The sequence below is a fragment of the Eleutherodactylus coqui genome, chromosome 1, assembly GCF_035609145.1.
Source record: "Eleutherodactylus coqui strain aEleCoq1 chromosome 1, aEleCoq1.hap1, whole genome shotgun sequence".
NCBI lineage: Eukaryota > Metazoa > Chordata > Amphibia > Anura > Eleutherodactylidae > Eleutherodactylus > Eleutherodactylus coqui.
In genome coordinates this window covers 4,535,955-4,558,874 of record NC_089837.1, presented here as the reverse complement: position 1 = coordinate 4,558,874, position 22,920 = coordinate 4,535,955, and the positions used below count along the sequence as shown (strand labels likewise).

Genomic DNA, 22,920 nt, shown 5'->3' with positions numbered 1-22,920 from the left:
CATTATACTGCCTCCTATACTCAGGTGGGAGGGGGGCTCTTACCTCTAGCACGTCCTCTACACTGCCCCCTATACTCAGGTGGGAGGGGGGCTCTTACCTCTAGCACGTCCTCTACACTGCCCCCTATACTCAGGTGGGAGGTGGTCTCTTACCTCTAGCACGTCCTCTACACTGCCCCCTATACTCAGGTGGGAGGGGGTCTCTTACCTCTAGCACGTCCTCTACACTGCCCCCTATACTCAGGTGGGAGGGGGGCTCTTACCTCTAGCACGTCCATTATACTGCCCCCTATACTCAGGTGGGAGGGGGTCTCTTACCTCTAGCACGTCCTCTACACTGCCCCCTATACTCAGGTGGGAGGGGGTCTCTTACCTCTAGCACGTCCTCTACACTGCCCCCTATACTCAGGTGGGAGGGGGGCTCTTACCTCTAGCACATCCTCTACACTGCCTCCTATACTCAGGTGGGAGGGGGTCTCTTACCTCTAGCACGTCCTCTACACTGCCCCCTATACTCAGGTGGGAGGGGGTCTCTTACCTCTAGCACGTCCTCTACACTGCCCCCTATACTCAGGTGGGAGAGGGGCTCTTACCTCTAGCACGTCCTCTACACTGCCCCCTATACTCAGGTGGGAGGTGGTCTCTTACCTCTAGCACGTCCTCTACACTGCCTCCTATACTCAGGTGGGAGGGGGTCTCTTACCTCTAGCACGTCCTCTACACTGCCCCCTATACTCAGGTGGGAGGGGGTCTCTTACCTCTAGCACGTCCTCTACACTGCCCCCTATACTCAGGTGGGAGGGGGTCTCTTACCTCTAGCACGTCCTCTACACTGCCCCCTATACTCAGGTGGGAGGGGGGCTCTTACCTCTAGCACGTCCTCTACACTGCCTCCTATACTCAGGTGGGAGAGGGGCTCTTACCTCTAGCACGTCCTCTACACTGCCCCCTATACTCAGGTGGGAGAGGGGCTCTTACCTCTAGCACGTCCTCTACACTGCCCCCTATACTCAGGTGGGAGGGGGGCTCTTACCTCTAGCACGTCCTCTACACTGCCCCCTATACTCAGGTGGGAGGGGGGCTCTTACCTCTAGCACGTCCTCTACACTGCCTCCTATACTCAGGTGGGAGAGGGGCTCTTACCTCTAGCACGTCCTCTACACTGCCCCCTATACTCAGGTGGGAGGGGGGCTCTTACCTCTAGCACGTCCTCTACACTGCCCCCTATACTCAGGTGGGAGGGGGTCTCTTACCTCTAGCACGTCCTCTACACTGCCCCCTATACTCAGGTGGGAGGGGGTCTCTTACCTCTAGCACGTCCATTATACTGCCCCCTATACTCAGGTGGGAGGGGGGCTCTTACCTCTAGCACGTCCATTATACTGCCCCCTATACTCAGGTGGGAGGGGGGCTCTTACCTCTAGCATATCCTCTACACTGCCCCCTATACTCAGGTGGGAGGGGGGCTCTTACCTCTAGCACGTCCTCTACACTGCCCCCTATACTCAGGTGGGAGGGGGTCTCTTACCTCTAGCACGTCCATTATACTGCCTCCTATACTCAGGTGGGAGGGGGGCTCTTACCTCTAGCACGTCCTCTACACTGCCCCCTATACTTAGGTGGGAGGGGGGCTCTTACCTCTAGCACGTCCTCTACACTGCCCCCTATACTCAGGTGGGAGGGGGTCTCTTACCTCTAGCACGTCCATTATACTGCCCCCTATACTCAGGTGGGAGGGGGTCTCTTACCTCTAGCACGTCCTCTACACTGCCTCCTATACTCAGGTGGGAGGGGGGCTCTTACCTCTAGCACGTCCTCTACACTGCCCCCTATACTCAGGTGGGAGGGGGGCTCTTACCTCTAGCACGTCCTCTACACTGCCCCCTATACTCAGGTGAGAGGTGGTCTCTTACCTCTGGCACGTCCTCTACACTGCCTCCTATACTCAGGTGGGAGGGGGTCTCTTACCTCTAGCACGTCCTCTACACTGCCCCCTATACTCAGGTCGGAGGTGGTCTCTTACCTCTAGCACGTCCTCTACACTGCCTCCTATACTCAGGTGGGAGGGGGTCTCTTACCTCTAGCACGTCCATTATACTGCCCCCTATACTCAGGTGAGAGGTGGTCTCTTACCTCTGGCACGTCCTCTACACTGCCTCCTATACTCAGGTGGGAGGGGGTCTCTTACCTCTAGCACGTCCTCTACACTGCCTCCTATACTCAGGTGGGAGGGGGGCTCTTACCTCTAGCACGTCCTCTACACTGCCCCCTATACTCAGGTCGGAGGTGGTCTCTTACCTCTAGCACGTCCTCTACACTGCCCCCTATACTCAGGTGGGAGGGGGGCTCTTACCTCTAGCACGTCCTCTACACTGCCCCCTATACTCAGGTGGGAGGGGGTCTCTTACCTCTAGCACGTCCTCTACACTGCCCCCTATACTCAGGTGGGAGGGGGGCTCTTACCTCTAGCACGTCCTCTACACTGCCCCCTATACTCAGGTGGGAGGGGGTCTCTTACCTCTAGCACGTCCATTATACTGCGTCCTATACTCAGGTGGGAGGGGGGCTCTTACCTCTAGCACGTCCTCTACACTGCCCCCTATACTCAGGTGGGAGGGGGGCTCTTACCTCTAGCACGTCCTCTACACTGACCCCTATACTCAGGTGGGAGGGGGTCTCTTACCTCTAGCACGTCCTCTACACTGCCCCCTATACTCAGGTGGGAGGTGGTCTCTTACCTCTAGCACGTCCTCTACACTGCCCCCTATACTCAGGTGGGAGGGGGTCTCTTACCTCTAGCACGTCCTCTACACTGCCCCCTATACTCAGGTGGGAGGGGGGCTCTTACCTCTAGCACGTCCATTATACTGCCCCCTATACTCAGGTGGGAGGTGGTCTCTTACCTCTAGCACGTCCTCTACACTGCCCCCTATACTCAGGTGGGAGGGGGGGCTCTTACCTCTAGCACGTCCTCTATACTGCCTCCTATACTCAGGCGAGAGGTGGTCTCTTACCTCTAGCACGTCCTCTACACTGCCCCCTATACTCAGGTGGGAGGGGGGCTCTTACCTCTAGCACGTCCATTATACTGCCTCCTATACTCAGGTGGGAGGGGGGCTCTTACCTCTAGCACGTCCTCTACACTGCCCCCTATACTCAGGTGGGAGGGGGGCTCTTACCTCTAGCACATCCTCTACACTGCCCCCTATACTCAGGTGGGAGGTGGTCTCTTACCTCTAGCACGTCCTCTACACTGCCTCCTATACTCAGGTGGGAGGGGGGCTCTTACCTCTAGCACGTCCTCTACACTGCCCCCTATACTCAGGTGGGAGGGGGGCTCTTACCTCTAGCACGTCCTCTACACTGCCCCCTATACTCAGGTGGGAGGTGGTCTCTTACCTCTAGCACGTCCTCTACACTGCCCCCTATACTCAGGTGGGAGGGGGTCTCTTACCTCTAGCACGTCCTCTACATTGCCCCCTATACTCAGGTGGGAGGGGGTCTCTTACCTCTAGCACGTCCATTATACTGCCTCCTATACTCAGGTGGGAGGGGGTCTCTTACCTCTAGCACGTCCTCTACACTGCCCCCTATACTCAGGTGGGAGGGGGTCTCTTACCTCTAGCACGTCCTCTACACTGCCCCCTATACTCAGGTGGGAGAGGGGCTCTTACCTCTAGCACGTCCTCTACACTGCCCCCGATACTCAGGTGGGAGGGGGTCTCTTACCTCTAGCACGTCCTCTACACTGCCCCCTATACTCAGGTCGGAGGTGGTCTCTTACCTCTAGCACATCCTCTACACTGCCCCCTATACTCAGGTGGGAGGGGGTCTCTTACCTCTAGCACGTCCATTATACTGCCCCCTATACTCAGGTGAGAGGTGGTCTCTTACCTCTAGCACGTCCATTATACTGCCCCCTATACTCAGGTGGGAGGGGGTCTCTTACCTCTAGCACGTCCTCTACACTGCCTCCTATACTCAGGTGGGAGGGGGGCTCTTACCTCTAGCACGTCCTCTACACTGCCCCCTATACTCAGGTGGGAGGGGGGCTCTTACCTCTAGCACGTCCTCTACACTGCCCCCTATACTCAGGTGAGAGGTGGTCTCTTACCTCTAGCACGTCCTCTACACTGCCTCCTATACTCAGGTGGGAGGGGGGCTCTTACCTCTAGCACGTCCTCTACACTGCCCCCTATACTCAGGTCGGAGGTGGTCTCTTACCTCTAGCACGTCCTCTACACTGCCTCCTATACTCAGGTGGGAGGGGGTCTCTTACCTCTAGCACGTCCTCTACACTGCCCCCTATACTCAGGTGGGAGGTGGTCTCTTACCTCTAGCACGTCCTCTACACTGCCCCCTATACTCAGGTGGGAGGGGGGCTCTTACCTCTAGCACGTCCTCTACACTGCCCCCTATACTCAGGTGGGAGGTGGTCTCTTACCTCTAGCACGTCCTCTACACTGCCCCCTATACTCAGGTGGGAGGGGGCTCTTACCTCTAGCACGTCCTCTACACTGCCCCCTATACTCAGGTGGGAGGTGGTCTCTTACCTCTAGCACGTCCTCTACACTGCCCCCTATACTCAGGTGGGAGGTGGTCTCTTACCTCTAGCACGTCCTCTACACTGCCCCCTATACTCAGGTGGGAGGGGGTCTCTTACCTCTAGCACGTCCTCTACACTGCCCCCTATACTCAGGTGGGAGGGGGGCTCTTACCTCTAGCACGTCCATTATACTGCCCCCTATACTCAGGTGGGAGGTGGTCTCTTACCTCTAGCACGTCCTCTACACTGCCCCCTATACTCAGGTGGGAGGGGGGCTCTTACCTCTAGCACGTCCATTATACTGCCTCCTATACTCAGGTGGGAGGGGGGCTCTTACCTCTAGCACGTCCTCTACACTGCCCCCTATACTCAGGTGGGAGGTGGTCTCTTACCTCTAGCACGTCCTCTACACTGCCTCCTATACTCAGGTGGGAGGGGGGCTCTTACCTCTAGCACGTCCTCTACACTGCCCCCTATACTCAGGTGGGAGGGGGTCTCTTACCTCTAGCACGTCCTCTACATTGCCCCCTATACTCAGGTGGGAGGGGGTCTCTTACCTCTAGCACGTCCATTATACTGCCTCCTATACTCAGGTGGGAGGGGGTCTCTTACCTCTAGCACGTCCTCTACACTGCCCCCTATACTCAGGTGGGAGGGGGGCTCTTACCTCTAGCACGTCCTCTACACTGCCCCCTATACTCAGGTGGGAGAGGGGCTCTTACCTCTAGCACGTCCTCTATACTGCCTCCTATACTCAGGTGGGAGGGGGGGCTCTTACCTCTAGCACGTCCTCTACACTGCCCCCTATACTCAGGTGGGAGGGGGGCTCTTACCTCTAGCACGTCCATTATACTGCCTCCTATACTCAGGTGGGAGGGGGGCTCTTACCTCTAGCACGTCCTCTACACTGCCCCCTATACTCAGGTGGGAGGTGGTCTCTTACCTCTAGCACGTCCTCTACACTGCCCCCTATACTCAGGTGGGAGGTGGTCTCTTACCTCTAGCACGTCCTCTACACTGCCTCCTATACTCAGGTGGGAGGGGGGCTCTTACCTCTAGCACGTCCTCTACACTGCCCCCTATACTCAGGTGGGAGGTGGTCTCTTACCTCTAGCACGTCCTCTACACTGCCCCCTATACTCAGGTGGGAGGGGGTCTCTTACCTCTAGCACGTCCTCTACACTGCCTCCTATACTCAGGTGGGAGGGGGTCTCTTACCTCTAGCACGTCCATTATACTGCCTCCTATACTCAGGTGGGAGGGGGTCTCTTACCTCTAGCACGTCCTCTACACTGCCCCCTATACTCAGGTGGGAGAGGGGCTCTTACCTCTAGCACGTCCTCTACACTGCCCCCGATACTCAGGTGGGAGGGGGTCTCTTACCTCTAGCACGTCCTCTACACTGCCCCCTATACTCAGGTCGGAGGTGGTCTCTTACCTCTAGCACATCCTCTACACTGCCCCCTATACTCAGGTGGGAGGGGGTCTCTTACCTCTAGCACGTCCATTATACTGCCCCCTATACTCAGGTGGGAGGGGGGCTCTTAACTCTAGCACGTCCATTATACTGCCTCCTATACTCAGGTGGGAGGTGGTCTCTTACCTCTAGCACATCCTCTACACTGCCCCCTATACTCAGGTCGGAGGTGGTCTCTTACCTCTAGCACATCCTCTACACTGCCCCCTATACTCAGGTGGGAGGGGGGCTCTTACCTCTAGCACGTCCTCTACACTGCCCCCTATACTCAGGTGGGAGGGGGTCTCTTACCTCTAGCACGTCCATTATACTGCCCCCTATACTCAGGTGGGAGGGGGGCTCTTAACTCTAGCACGTCCATTATACTGCCCCCTATACTCAGGTGAGAGGTGGTCTCTTACCTCTAGCACGTCCTCTACACTGCCCCCTATACTCAGGTGGGAGAGGGGCTCTTACCTCTAGCACGTCCATTATACTGCCTCCTATACTCAGGTGGGAGGGGGGCTCTTACCTCTAGCACATCCTCTACACTGCCCCCTATACTCAGGTGGGAGGGGGGCTCTTACCTCTAGCACGTCCTCAACACTGCCCCCTATACTCAGGTGGGAGGGGGGCTCTTACCTCTAGCACGTCCTCAACACTGCCCCCTATACTCAGGTGGGAGGGGGGCTCTTACCTCTAGCACGTCCTCAACACTGCCCCCTATACTCAGGTGGGAGGGGGTCTCTTACCTCTAGCACGTCCTCTACACTGCCCCCTATACTCAGGTGGGAGGGGGGCTCTTACCTCTAGCACGTCCATTATACTGCCCCCTATACTCAGGTGGGAGGGGGGCTCTTACCTCTAGCACGTCCTCTACACTGCCCCCTATACTCAGGTGGGAGGGGGTCTCTTACCTCTAGCACGTCCTCTACACTGCCTCCTATAATCAGGTGGGAGGGGGGCTCTTACCTCTAGCACGTCCTCTACACTGCCCCCTATACTCAGGTGGGAGGGGGGCTCTTACCTCTAGCACATCCTCTACACTGCCCCCTATACTCAGGTGGGAGGGGGGCTCTTACCTCTAGCACGTCCTCTACACTGCCCCCTATACTCAGGTGGGAGGGGGGCTCTTACCTCTAGCACGTCCATTATACTGCCCCCTATACTCAGGTGGGAGGGGGGCTCTTACCTCTAGCACGTCCTTTACACTGCCCCCTATACTCAGGTGGGAGGGGGGCTCTTACCTCTAGCACGTCCTCTACACTGCCCCCTATACTCAGGTGGGAGGTGGTCTCTAACCTCTAGCACGTCCTCTACACTGCCCCCTATACTCAGGTGGGAGGGGGGCTCTTACCTCTAGCACATCCTCTACACTGCCCCCTATACTCAGGTGGGAGGGGGGCTCTTACCTCTAGCACGTCCTCTACACTGCCCCCTATACTCAGGTGGGAGGGGGTCTCTTACCTCTAGCACGTCCATTATACTGCCTCCTATACTCAGGTGGGAGGGGGGCTCTTACCTCTAGCACATCCTCTACACTGCCCCCTATACTCAGGTGGGAGGGGGGCTCTTACCTCTAGCACATCCTCTACACTGCCCCCTATACTCAGGTGGGAGGGGGGCTCTTACCTCTAGCACGTCCTCTACACTGCCCCCTATACTCAGGTGGGAGGGGGGCTCTTACCTCTAGCACGTCCTCTACACTGCCCCCTATACTCAGGTGGGAGGGGGTCTCTTACCTCTAGCACGTCCATTATACTGCCTCCTATACTCAGGTGGGAGGGGGGCTCTTACCTCTAGCACGTCCATTATACTGCCTCCTATACTCAGGTGGGAGGTGGTCTCTTACCTCTAGCACGTCCTCTACACTGCCTCCTATACTCAGGTGGGAGGGGGGCTCTTACCTCTAGCACGTCCTCTACACTGCCCCTCTATACTCAGGTGGGAGGGGGTCTCTTACCTCTAGCACGTCCTCTACACTGCCCCCTATACTCAGGTTGGAGGTGGTCTCTTACCTCTAGCACGTCCTCTACACTGCCCCCTATACTCAGGTGGGAGGGGGTCTCTTACCTCTAGCACGTCCTCTACACTGCCTCCTATACTCAGGTGGGAGGTGGTCTCTTACCTCTAGCACGTCCTCTACACTGCCCCCTATACTCAGGTGGGAGGGGGTCTCTTACCTCTAGCACGTCCTCTACACTGCCCCCTATACTCAGGTGGGAGGGGGTCTCTTACCTCTAGCACGTCCTCTACACTGCCCCCTATACTCAGGTGGGAGGGGGTCTCTTACCTCTAGCACGTCCTCTACATTGCCCCCTATACTCAGGTGGGAGGGGGGTCTCTTACCTCTAGCACGTCCATTATACTGCCTCCTATACTCAGGTGGGAGGGGGTCTCTTACCTCTAGCACGTCCTCTACACTGCCTCCTATACTCAGGTGGGAGGGGGGCTCTTACCTCTAGCACGTCCTCTACACTGCCCCCTATACTCAGGTGGGAGGGGGTCTCTTACCTCTAGCACGTCCTCTACACTGCCTCCTATACTCAGGTGGGAGGTGGTCTCTTACCTCTAGCACGTCCTCTACACTGCCCCCTATACTCAGGTGGGAGGGGGTCTCTTACCTCTAGCACGTCCTCTACACTGCCCCCTATACTCAGGTGGGAGGGGGGCTCTTACCTCTAGCACGTCCTCTACACTGCCCCCTATACTCAGGTGGGAGGGGGTCTCTTACCTCTAGCACGTCCTCTACACTGCCCCCTATACTCAGGTGGGAGGGGGTCTCTTACCTCTAGCACGTCCTCTACACTGCCTCCTATACTCAGGTGGGAGGGGGTCTCTTACCTCTAGCACGTCCTCTACACTGCCTCCTATACTCAGGTGGGAGGGGGGCTCTTACCTCTAGCACGTCCATTATACTGCCCCTATACTCAGGTGGGAGGGGGTCTCTTACCTCTAGCACGTCCTCTACATTGCCCCCTATACTCAGGTGGGAGGGGGTCTCTTACCTCTAGCACATCCTCTACACTGCCCCCTATACTCAGGTTGGAGGGGGTCTCTTACCTCTAGCACGTCCATTATACTGCCCCTATACTCAGGTGGGAGGGGGTCTCTTACCTCTAGCACATCCTCTACACTGCCCCCTATACTCAGGTGGGAGGGGGGCTCTTACCTCTAGCACGTCCTCTACACTGCCCCCTATACTCAGGTGGGAGGGGGTCTCTTACCTCTAGCACGTCCTCTACACTGCCCCCTATACTCAGGTGGGAGGTGGTCTCTTACCTCTAGCACGTCCTCTACACTGCTCCCTATACTCAGGTGGGAGGTGGTCTCTTACCTCTAGCACGTCCTCTACACTGCCCCCTATACTCAGGTGGGAGGGGGGCTCTTACCTCTAGCACGTCCTCTACACTGCCCCCTATACTCAGGTGGGAGGGGGGCTCTTACCTCTAGCACGTCCTCTACACTGCCCCCTATACTCAGGTGGGAGGGGGGCTCTTACCTCTAGCACGTCCTCTACACTGCCCCCTATACTCAGGTGGGAGGGGGGCTCTTACCTCTAGCACGTCCTCTGTCTGGTCCGACGTCACAATGGACACTTTCACCTTTTGGCCGTTGGAGAGGAACACCTCCAGCTGCACCTCCTCGGTGGGGATCTGCTGAGTCTCCTGAAAAGAGGGGACAACAGAAGAGTCAGTCCACGGCAGTGCAGGAGCGCAGAGACAGCCTCTATGTCTACAGGGGGCGCTGGAGCAGACAGATAATGACTGCCTATCAGAACGGAGGCTGCCAATAGATATCAGGACAACAAGACCACCAGGGACCAGGCTAATGCATGTACTGCCCACCCGGTACGAGGTGAACAAGCAGACCACCAGGGACCAGGTAGGCATGTACTGCTGACCACCAGGTACGAGGTGACCAATAAGACCACCAGGGACCAGGTACCTATGTACTGCTGACCACCAGGTACAAGGTGATCAATAAGACCACCAGGGACCAGGTAGGCATGTACTGCTCACCACCAGGTACAAGATGACCAGGGACCAGGTAGGCATGTACTGCTGACCACCAGGTATGAGGTGACCAATAAGACCACCAGGGACCAGGCAGATACATGTACTGCTGACCACCAGGTACAAGGTGACCAATAAGACCACCAGGGACCAGGCAGATACATGTACTGCTGACCACCAGGTACAAGGTGACCAATAAGACCACCAGGGACCAGGCAGATACATGTACTGCTGACCACCAGGTACAAGGTGACCAATAAGACCACCAGGGACCAGGCAGATACATGTACTGCTGACCACCAGGTACGAGGTGACCAATAAGACCACCAGTTACCAGGCAGATACATGTACTGCTGACCACCAGGTACAAGGTGACCAATAAGACCACCAGGCAGATACATGTACTGCTGACCACCAGGTACAAGGTGACCAATAAGACCACCAGTGACCAGGCAGATACATGTACTGCTGACCACCAGGTACGAGGTGACCAATAAGACCACCAGGGACCAGGCAGATACATGTACTGCTGACCACCAGGTACGAGGTGACCAATAAGACCACCGGGGACCAGGCAGATACATGTACTGCTGATCACCAGGTACAAGGTGACCAATAAGACCACCAGGGACCAGGCAGATACATGTACTGCTGACCACCAGGTACAAGGTGATCAATAAGACCACCAGGGACCAGGCAGATACATGTACTGCTGATCACCAGGTACAAGGTGACCAGGGACCAGGTAGGCATGTACTGCTGACCACCAGGTACAAGGTGACCAATAAGACCACCAGGGACCAGGCAGATACATGTACTGCTGACCACCAGGTACAAGGTGACCAGGGACCAGGTAGGCATGTACTGCTGACCACCAGGTACAAGGTGACCAATAAGACCACCAGTTACCAGGCAGATACATGTACTGCTGACCACCAGGTACAAGGTGACCAATAAGACCACCAGGGACCAGGCAGATACATGTACTGCTGACCACCAGGTACAAGGTGACCAATAAGACCACCAGGGACCAGGCAGATACATGTACTGCTGACCACCAGGTACAAGGTGACCAATAAGACCACCAGGGACCAGGCAGATACATGTACTGCTGACCACCAGGTACAAGGTGACCAATAAGACCACCAGGGACCAGGCAGATACATGTACTGCTGACCACCAGGTACAAGGTGACCAATAAGACCACCAGGGACCAGGCAGATACATGTACTGCTGACCACCAGGTACAAGGTGATCAATAAGACCACCAGGGACCAGGCAGATACATGTACTGCTGACCACCAGGTACAAGGTGACCAGGCACCAGGTAGGCATGTACTGCTGACCATGCGCTAGATGTAGAACTGTCCATGGACCAGTAGACTGGAGGACACCTACAGTCTTCACCTCTGACCCATGAGGACACGGGGTCGGGTTAGTCGCGTGATGTGTATTCGGGAAGGGACAGAACTGACCTGCTGGGAGCGTCGCAGGAAGCTGTTGAATATCTCGCTGGATCCCAGCAGCGGGTCCTGCCGCACTGAGGAGAGAAGGGGAATCGTTACTAGAGGGCTGTATAACCACCCTGCTGACTGTCTCCAGGTACCATGGAGGCTGCGAGCTGTGGGCTTATGCTGAAACATCACACAATTAGCCCCGCCTCCATCATATACTGGACGGGCGCCATTCTGGTATTGGAGGGGGAATAACGCCGCTTGTGCCAGAATTTGGGTGTAGAAAAAAAAAGGCACAAATTTGCAGCTTCCTGGCTTTTTTCTAAAAGGTGGGCATGGCTTGGAAAAAGGGGAGGGGCCACCCACGGTCTGACCAATCTACAGCAGAAACTAACCTAAATTATAGGTCGGGATCCACTGAGGATGACCAGGTTTACTAAGAGGGGCGCTCCTTTGATCCGCGGCCGCTTCCTCCAGGGGGCGCTCCACCACGTCTGGCACACGAGGCTCGTCTTGTTAGGCGCGCCTCAACGTCTGTAGAAAATGTCTCCCAGCGGAGAGATGCCAGCGAAAAGGTCTACCGCTGGCGGTGCCAGTCCACAACACGGGCAACAATGGCATGACGCGGGTGACGGGACAACAGTCGCTGTATGCCCAGGAGCAGCCGTGTAGGCGGGCCCTATCAGACATGGGGCCCCTCATCTATGCCCAGCACACATGGGGCGAGCCCCGGCTATGGTGCTCACTGACCTGCCTGCATGTACTTCTCCAGCTGCTCCCGGCGCTGCTCCACCTCCGAGGAGGTCAGGCTGAACAGCTTCTTGGGTGGAAATAAGGGGACCACGTTGTTTCCATACTCTTTCCTCAGCTGCAACCAGAGAGCAAAGGAGAAGGTCAGAACAAGAACTCCCACAATGTAGTAACAGGCGGGGGGCCAAAAGAGCCCCCATCATACCCCCTCTGCCCTCCTCACCTGCTCGTGGAGGCCGAAGAGCTGGCTGTAGCGCACCCGGCAGTGCAGCACCCCGTTCACATGGATGTTGTATGCCTGAAAGAGAAGAGTCACTGCTGAGATAACATACAGCTGCCCACAGGGGGCGCCCTGCTGCAGCACAGATAATGACTCCGCCCCTTATTGGGAGGCCCCGCAGCAGCACAGGTAATGACTCCGCCCCTTATTGGGAGGCCCCGCTGCAGCACAGGTAATGACTCCGCCCCTTATTGGGAGGCCCCGCTGCAGCACAGGTAATGACTCCGCCCCTTATTGGGAGGCCCTGCTGCAGCACAGGTAATGACTCCGCCCCTTATTGGGAGGCCCTGCTGCAGCACAGGTAATGACTCCGCCCCTTATTGGGGGCATCCGGCTGCAGCATAATGACTTCACCCCTTATTGGGGGTGTCCCGCTGCATCATAATGACTCCGCCCCTTATTGGGGGCGTCCCGCTGCATCATAATGACTCCGCCCCTTATTGAGGGTGTCAGGCCACAGCACAAGTGATTACTCTGCCCCTTATTGGGGGCGCCCCACGGCAGCACAGGTGATGACTCCGCCCCTTATTGGGGGTGCTGGGCGGCAGCACAGGTAATGACTCTGCCTCTTATTGGGGGCGCACTGCTGCAGCACAGGTAATGACTCCGCCCCTTATTGGGGGCGCCCGCGGCAGCACAGGTAATGACTCCGCCCCTTATTTGGGGCGCAGCACAGGTAATGTCTGCAGGGGCGTAAGACCACAATTATAGATTTTTTTTAAAGGTTTTTCCACAATAAAGCACAATATTTTCCCTTTTGCATGGCTGCATTCAAACTACTGGTAGCAGTGGGGAGGCCCCGGCCCATGCAGCCGGCACTCACCTGACACTACGGGTGCTTACAGATAGGTCAAACTACTGGTAGCACTGGGGTGCCCCCGGCCCGCACCGCCGGCACTCACCTGACACTACGGGTGCTTACAGATAGGTCAAACTACTGGTAGCACTGGGGTGCCCCCGGCCCGCACCGCCGGCACTCACCTGACACTACGGGTGCTTACAGATAGGTCAAACTACTGGTAGCACTGGGGTGCCCCCGGCCCGTGCCGCCGGCACTCACCTGCCACTACGGGTGCTTACAGATAGGTCAAACTACTGGTAGCACTGGGGTGCCCCTGGCCCGTGCCGCCGGCACTCACCTGACACTACGGGTGCTTACAGATAGGTCAAACTACTGGTAGCACTGGGGTGCCCCCGGCCCGCACCGCCGGCACTCACCTGACACTACGGGTGCTTACAGATAGGTCAAACTACTGGTAGCACTGGGGTGCCCCCGGCCCGCACCGCCGGCACTCACCTGACACTACGGGTGCTTACAGATAGGTCAAACTACTGGTAGCACTGGGGTGCCCCCGGCCCGTGCCGCCGGCACTCACCTGCCACTACGGGTGCTTACAGATAGGTCAAACTACTGGTAGCACTGGGGTGCCCCTGGCCCGTGCCGCCGGCACTCACCTGACACTACGGGTGCTTACAGATAGGTCAAACTACTGGTAGCACTGGGGTGCCCCCGGCCCGTGCAGCCGGCACTCACCTGACACTACGGGTGCTTACAGATAGGTCAAACTACTGGTAGCACTGGGGTGCCCCCGGCCCGCACCGCCGGCACTCACCTGACACTACGGGTGCTTACAGATAGGACGATAAGGGGGGTGGTTATGTTATTTTTTTCACATTTTCAACTGCGATATGTCAACCATGTACAGATGTTTGATGAGATCTAGATGTCCATCTGTTTGCTTTATTCTGGAAGCACATTGGAGAAACTTTAGTACAAATGTAACAATCATCAGCATTTTGAGGAACATTTTGTTTTCCTGCACCAAGCCAAGATTGCAAAGGCTCATAGGTGTCAGGGTGATAGAGACCCCCACACATGACCCCATTTTATAGACCGCACCCCTTAATGTACTCACTGAGGGGTCCGCAGGATTTTGACCCCACAGTTTTTTTCTTCAGTAATTAATGCAATAAAATTTCATATGTTTGCATGTCATTTTAAACACAGGATTTTTTCTATGGTGCCCACGAAAATGAGGATTTACACCCCAAAATGGATCCCCCGTTTGTCCCGTGTTCAGAGACCTACCCATTGTGGCCCTTATCTTCTGCCCATATGCACAATGGGGCCCAAACTGAAAGGAGCATTGAAGTTCAACTGTTTTAACTTTGACGTAAACATGTGGCCGGGCACCGCTCACTGCGGCCCTCAGTCACGGCTCCAGGCTCCGTAATCATGTGGCTGGGCACCGCTCACCGCGGCCCTCAGTCACGGCTCCAGGCTCTGTAATCATGTGGCCGGGCACTGCTCACCGCGGCCCTCAGTCACGGCTCCAGGCTCTGTAATCATGTGGCCGGGCACCGCTCACCGCGGCCCTCAGTCACGGCTCCAGGCTCCGTAATCATGTGGCCGGGCACCGCTCACCGTGGCCCTCAGTCACGGCTCCAGGCTCCGTAATCATGTGGCCAGGCACTGCTCACCGCGGCCCTCAGTCACCGCTCACCACGGCCCTCAGTCATGGCTCCAGGCTCCGTAATCATGTGGCCGGGCTCCGGTCACCGCGGCCCTCAGTCACGGCTCCAGACTCCGTAATCATGTGGCCGGGCACCGGTCACCACGGCCCTCAGTCACGGCTCCAGGCCCCGTAATCATGTGGCCAGGCACTGCTCACCGCGGCCCTCAGTCATGGCTCCAGGCTCCGTAATCATGTGGCCAGGCACTGCTCACCGCGGCCCTCAGTCACCGCTCACCGCGGCCCTCAGTCACGGCTCCAGAATCATGTGGCCGAGCACCGCTCAACGCGGCCCTCAGTCACGGCTCCATAATCATATGGCCGAGCACCGCTCACCGCGGCCCTCAGTCACAGCTCCAGGCTCCATAATCATATGGCCGAGCACCGCTCACCGCGGCCCTCAGTCACGGCTCCAGGCTCCGTAATCATGTGGCCAGGCACTGCTCACCGCGGCCCTCAGTCACGGCTCCAGGCTCCGTAATCATGTGGCCAGGCACTGCTCACCGCGGCCCTCAGTCACGGCTCCAGGCCCCAGAATCATGTGGCCGAGCACCGCTCAACGCGGCCCTCAGTCACAGCTCCAGGCTCCATAATCATATGGCCGAGCACCGCTCACCGCGGCCCTCAGTCACGGCTCCAGGCTCCGTAATCATGTGGCCGAGCACCGCTCACCGCGGCCCTCAGTCACGGCTCCAGGCTCCGTAATCATGTGGCCGAGCACCGCTCAACGCGGCCCTCAGTCACAGCTCCAGGCTCCGTAATCATGTGGCCGGGCACTGCTCACCGCGGCCCTCAGTCACGGCTCCAGGCTCCGTAATCATATGGCCGGGCACCGCTCACCGCGGCCCTCAGTCACGGCTTCAGGCCCCGTAATCATGTGGCAGGGCACCGCTCACCGCGGCCCTCAGTCATGGCTCTAGACCCCGTAATAATGTGGCCGGGCACTGCTCACCGCGGCCCTCAGTCACGGCTCCAGGCTCCGTAATCATGTGGCCGGGCACCGCTCACCGCGGCCCTCAGTCACGGCTTCAGGCCCCGTAATCATGTGGCAGGGCACCGCTCACCGCGGCCCTCAGTCATGGCTCCAGGCCCCGTAATCATGTGGCCGAGCACTGCTCACCGCGGCCCTCAGTCACAGCTCCAGGCTCCGTAATAATGTGGCAGGGCACCGCTCACCGCGGCCCTCAGTCATGGCTCTAGACCCCGTAATCATGTGGCCGGGCACCGCTCACTGCGGCCCTCAGTCACGGCTCCAGGCTCTCCGCTACCTGCAGTACCCAGGAGCAAAGAGATTTGAAATTTCCCAGCCCCCCTCAGCTTCTGCGCTTGCGTCTGCCATTTTGCCAACGGGTGCATGCACAGAAGTTGGGGAGAGGTCCGTGGATAAAGATGCCGTCAGGGGACACCGCTGGAGGCCTTAGGTAAGTGATTTCACCTCCCCTCACGGATCAGATCTGTGACGAGAGGTGAAACTAACTTTTTTTTCCTTTTACACAATCGCCGTTATTAATTTGATAGCTGGGACCACGCGACGGGGGGAAACCCCGCGACGGGGGGAAACCCCGCGACGGGGGGAAACCCCGCGACGGGGGGAAACCCCGCGACGGGGGGAAACCCCGCGACGGGGGGAAACCCCGCGACGGGGGGAAACCCCGCGACGGGGGGACCCCGCGACTGGGGGACCCCGCGACTGGGGGACCCCGCGACTGGGGGACCCCGCGACTGGGGGACCCCGCGACTGGGGGACCACGTACCGCAGACCCCCATGACGTCCACAGGCTCTCAGCTACGTTTGGTAGCCGGGAGCAGGGAGATTTTAAATCACCCGGGCAATCTGCGGCTTTAGCGCCTGTGTGCAGAGGCCAGGGTAAGGTCCACAGATACATCTGGGGGCCCGAGATACGTCATGTCTTCCTCCCTCACGGATGTGATACCTGACCGGAGGGGAAACTAACTATTGTTTTTACTTTACATGATCCATTGGATAGCAGTGATCATGTGACCAGGCGCCGCATACAGCGGTGCCCCGTGCCATCCCCCTGCTCCAGGCTGCACATGCTGGCCGGGAGCAGGGGGATTTTAAATCTCCCTCAGGACACGAGCCCCACTGAGCAGGCACCCGGCGTTACCATCAGGAGCGGAGGCGCAGAGGTCTACAAATATCTGAAGGGCCGTCACAGTGCAGAGGGATCAGCCCTATTCTCATCTGTACAAGGAAAGACTAGAAGCAATGGGATGAAACTGAGAGGGAGGAGACCCAGATTAGATATTAGACAGTGAGGAGGATCAATGAGTGGAACAGGTTGCCATGGGAGGTGGGGAGTTCTCCTTCAATGGAAGTCTTCAGAGGCTGGACAAATATCTGTCTGGGATGATTTAGTGGACCTGCACTGAGCAGGGGGTTGGACCCGATGACCCCGGGGGACCGCTCACCACAGACCCGGGGGACCGCTCACCACAGACCCGGGGGACCGCTCACCACAGACCCGGGGGACCGCTCACCACAGACCCGGGGGACCGCTCACCACAGACCCGGGGGACCGCTCACCACAGACCCGGGGGACCGCTCACCACAGACCCGGGGGACCGCTCACCACAGACCCGGGGGACCGCTCACCACAGACCCGGGGGACCGCTCACCACAGACCCGGGGGACCGCTCACCACAGACCCGGGGGACCGCTCACCACAGACCCGGGGGACCGCTCACCACAGACCCGGGGGACCGCTCTAGCAGGGGGGAGCGCCGATCTACTGCAGAGACTGATCATGCCTGCTGTCTGCAATAAACTTCCGGGCCAGCAAACCCCAAGTCACATGGCCCTGACCGTCACTGACCTGCCGGAAGGAGAATGCGAGGAGTGCTGGCTGCATTACAAGAACAGAGTCCGGCCTTCTTGTGGTGAGCTGACCCGGGGGACTGGAGGAGATCATGACAAAACCCCTCTAAGGCTTCTCATAGCGATCGCAGGCTACGGCAGAACAGGATGCTACGGTCTGGGGGTGCAACAATATGGTGGCGGGCCGATGACGTCACCGAGGGAACCATCTGCCTGTGCCCAGTGCACACACCGCAATCATCATAGATCATGTAAAGGGTTAACATCAGCACCGTGTGCTCTCAGCGATGCCCATCATCTGCAGGTGGCGCAGGCTCACACTACCCACGGGGCGCAGACGACCATTCACAGGAACCACTGTCCAGGCAGGAAGGGGTTAATGACACCAACGATCCAATGGTCACAACCAGACAGAGAGACGACAGCGACCACCAGAGCTGCAAGACGGGGAGGAAGCGGAGAGAGAGTACGAGTGCACACTCACTGAGAGGAGGAAGCACAGAGAGCACGAGTGCACACTCACTGACGACACTCACTAGTAGTCTACACTCACTGACCGCCCAGAGGAGGAAGTACAGAGAGCACTAGTGCACACTCACTGACGACACTCACTAGTAGTCTACACTCACTGACCGCCCAGAGGAGGAAGCACGGAGAGCACGAGTGCACACTCACTGATGACACTCACTAGTAGTCTACACTCACTGACCGCCAGGCCAGAGGAGGAAGCACGGAGAGCACTAGTGCACACTCACTGACGACACTCACTAGTAGTCTACACTCACTGACCGCCCAGAGGAGGAAGCACAGAGAGCACTAGTGCACACTCACTAATGACACTCACTAGTAGTCTACAGTCACTGACCCCCAGAGGAGGAAGCACAGAGCACGAGTGCACACTCACTGACGACACTCACTAGTAGTGTACACTCACTGACCGCCAGGCCAGAGGAAGCACGGAGAGCACTAGTGCACACTCACTGACGACACTCACTAGTAGTCTACACTCACCTGACCCCCAGAGGAGGAAGCACGGAGAGCACGAGTGCACACTCACTGACGACACTCACTAGTAGTCTACAGTCACTGACCCCCAGAGGAGGAAGCACGGAGAGCACTAGTGCACACTCACTGACGACACTCACTAGTAGTCTACACTCACTGACCGCCCAGAGGAGGAAGCAGAGAGCACTAGTGCACACTCACTGACGACACTCACTAGTAGTCTACAGTCACTGACCCCCAGAGGAGGAAGCACAGAGAGCACGAGTGCACACTCACTGACGACACTCACTAGTAGTCTACACTCACTGACCGCCAGGCCAGAGGAAGCACGGAGAGCACTAGTGCACACTCACTGACGACACTCACTAGTAGTCTACACTCACTGACACCCAGAGGAGGAAGCACGGAGAGCACGAGTGCACACTCACTGACGACACTCACTAGTAGTCTACAGTCACTGACCCCCAGAGGAGGAAGCACGGAGAGCACTAGTGCACACTCACTGACGACACTCACTAGTAGTCTACACTCACTGACCGCCCAGAGGAGGAAGCACAGAGAGAACTAGTGCACACTCACTGACGACACTCACTAGTAGTCTACAGTCACTGACCGCCCAGAGGAAGCACAGAGAGCTCTAGTGCACACTCACTGACGACACTCACTAGTAGTCTACAGTCGCTGACCGCCCAGAGGAGGAAGCACGGAGAGCACTAGTGCACACTCACTTACGACACTCACTAGTAGTCTACACTCACTGACCGCCCAAAGGAAGCACAGAGAGCACGAGTGCACACTCACTGATGACACTCACTAGTAGTCTACACTCACTGACAGCCCAGAGGAAGCACAGAGAGTACTAGTGCACACTCACTGACGACACTCACTAGCAGTCTACACTCACTGACCGCCCAGAGGAAGAAGCACAGAGAGCACTAGTGCACACTCACTGACGACACTCACTAGTAGTCTACACTCACTGACCGCCCAGAGGAAGAAGCACAGAGAGCACTAGTGCACACTCACTGACGACACTCACTAGTAGTCTACACTCACTGACCGCCCAGAGGAAGAAGCACAGAGAGCACTAGTGCACACTCACTGATGACACTCACTAGTAGTCTACAGTCACTGACCGCCCAGAGGAAGCACAGAGCGCACGAGTGCACACTCACTGATGACACTCACTAGTAGTCTACACTCACTGACCGCCCAGAGGAGGAAGCACGGAGACCACTAGTGCACACTCACTGACGACACTCACTAGTAGTCTACACTCACTGACCGCCCAGAGGAGGAAGCACGGAGAGCACTAGTGCACACTCACTGACGACACTCACTAGTAGTCTACACTCACTGACCGCCCAGAGGAAGCACAGAGAGCACTAGTGCACACTCACTAGTAGTCTACACTCACTGACCGGCAAGAGGAGGAAGCACAGACAGCACTAGTGCACACTCACTGACGACACTCACTGGTAGTCTACAGTCACTGACCGCCCAGAGGAAGCAGAGAGCATGAGTGCACACTCACTGACGACACTCACTAGTAGTCTACACTCACTGACTGTCCAAATGAGGAAGCACAGAGAGCACGAGTGCACACTCACTGATGGCACTCACTAGCAGTCTACACTCACTGATGACACTCACTAGTAGTCTACACTCACTGAACGCCCAGAGGAGGAAGCACACAGAGCACTAGTGCACACTCACTGACGACACTCACTAGTAGTCTACACTCACTGACCGCCCAGAGGAGGAAGCACAGAGAGCACGAGTGCACACTCACTGATGACACTCACTAGTAGTCTACACTCACTGACCGCCCAGAGGAGGAAGCACGGAGACCACTAGTGCACACTCACTGACGACACTCACTAGTAGTCTACACTCACTGACCGCCCAGAGGAGGAAGCACGGAGAGCACTAGTGCACACTCACTGGCGACACTCACTAGTAGTCTACAGTCACTGACTGTCCACTGAGGAAGCACAGAGAGCACGAGTGCACACTCACTGATGACACTCACTAGTAGTCTACACTCACTGACCGCCCAGAGGAGGAAGCACAGAGAGCACTAGTGCACACTCACTGACGACACTCACTAGTAGTCTACAGTCGCTGACCGCCCAGAGGAGGAAGCACAGAGAGCACTAGTGCACACTCACTGACGACACTCACTAGTAGTCTACAGTCGCTGACCGCCCAGAGGAGGAAGCACAGACAGCACTAGTGCACACTCACTGATGACACTCACTAGTAGTCTACACTCACTGACAACCCAGAGGAGGAAGCACGGAGAGCACTAGTGCACACTCACTTACGACACTCACTAGTAGTCTACACTCACTGACCGCCCAAAGGAAGCACAGAGAGCACGAGTGCACACTCACTGATGACACTCACTAGTAGTCTACACTCACTGACTGTCCAGAGGAGGAAGCACAGACAGCACTAGTGCACACTCACTGACGACACTCACTAGTAATCTACAGTCACTGACCGCCCAGAGGAGGAAGCACGGAGAGCACTAGTGCACACTCACTGACGACACTCATTAGTAGTCTACACTCACTGACTGTCCAGAGGAGGAAGCACAGAGAGCACGAGTGCACACTCACTGACGACACTCACTAGTAGTCTACACTCACTGACTGTCCAAATGAGGAAGCACAGAGAGCACGAGTGCACACTCACTGATGGCACTCACTAGCAGTCTACACTCACTGATGACACTCACTAGTAGTCTACACTCACTGACCGCCCAGAGGAGGAAGCACACAGAGCACTAGTGCACACTCACTGACGACACTCACTAGTAGTCTACAGTCGCTGACCGCCCAGAGGAGGAAGCACAGAGAGCACGAGTGCATACTCACTGATGGCACTCACTAGCAGTCTACACTCACTGATGACACTCACTAGTAGTCTACACTCACTGACCGCCCAGAGGAGGAAGCACACAGAGCACTAGTGCACACTCACTGACGACACTCACTAGTAGTCTACAGTCACTGACCGCCCAGAGGAAGCACAGAGAGCTCTAGTGCACACTCACTGACGACACTCACTAGTAGTCTACAGTCGCTGACCGCCCAGAGGAGGAAGCACAGACAGCACTAGTGCACACTCACTGATGACACTCACTAGTAGTCTACACTCACTGACCACCCAGAGGAGGAAGCATGGAGAGCACTAGTGCACACTCACTTACGACACTCACTAGTAGTCTACACTCACTGACCGCCCAAAGGAAGCACAGAGAGCACGAGTGCAAACTCACTGATGACACTCACTAGTAGTCTACACTCACTGACCGCCAGGCCAGAGGAGGAAGCACAGAGAGCACTTGTGCACACTCACTGATGACACTCACTAGTAGTCTACACTCACTGACCGCCCAGAGGTAGAAGCACAGAGAGCACTAGTGCACACTCACTGACGACACTCACTAGTAGTCTACACTCACTGACCGCCCAGAGGAGGAAGCACAGAGAGCACGAGTGCACACTCACTGACGACACTCACTAGTAGTCTACACTCACTGACCGCCCAGAGGTAGAAGCACAGAGAGCACGAGTGCACACTCACTGACGACACTCACTAGTAGTCTACACTCACTGACCGCCAGGCCAGAGGAGGAAGCACGGAGAGCACTAGTGCACACTCACTGACGACACTCACTAGTAGTCTACACTCACTGACCGCCCAGAGGAGGAAGCAGAGAGCACTAGTGCACACTCACTGACGACACTCACTAGTAGTCTACAGTCACTGACCCCCAGAGGAGGAAGCACAGAGAGCACGAGTGCACACTCACTGACGACACTCACTAGAAGTCTACACTCACTGACCGCCAGGCCAGAGGAAGCACGGAGAGCACTAGTGCACACTCACTGACGACACTCACTAGTAGTCTACACTCACTGACCCCCAGAGGAGGAAGCACGGAGAGCACGAGTGCACACTCACTGACGACACTCACTAGTAGTCTACAGTCACTGACCCCCAGAGGAGGAAGCACGGAGAGCACTAGTGCACACTCACTGACGACACTC

The 22,920-nt window shown here is 57.0% G+C and overlaps 1 protein-coding gene across 2 annotated transcripts in view; it reads right to left on the bottom strand.

The window, feature by feature from the left end:
- SNX17 (sorting nexin 17) overlaps positions 1-22,920 on the bottom strand; it is a 79,417-nt gene that overhangs the window by 47,438 nt on the left and 9,059 nt on the right. For both annotated transcript variants that reach the window (XM_066594329.1, XM_066594330.1), the window contains exons 3-6: positions 12,446-12,520; positions 12,223-12,340; positions 11,494-11,558; positions 9,560-9,670 (exon numbers count right to left, since the gene is read on the bottom strand). In XM_066594329.1, the coding sequence (XP_066450426.1) occupies positions 9,560-9,670; positions 11,494-11,558; positions 12,223-12,340; positions 12,446-12,520 (369 nt within the window). The remainder of the gene's footprint in view (positions 1-9,559; positions 9,671-11,493; positions 11,559-12,222; positions 12,341-12,445; positions 12,521-22,920) is intronic.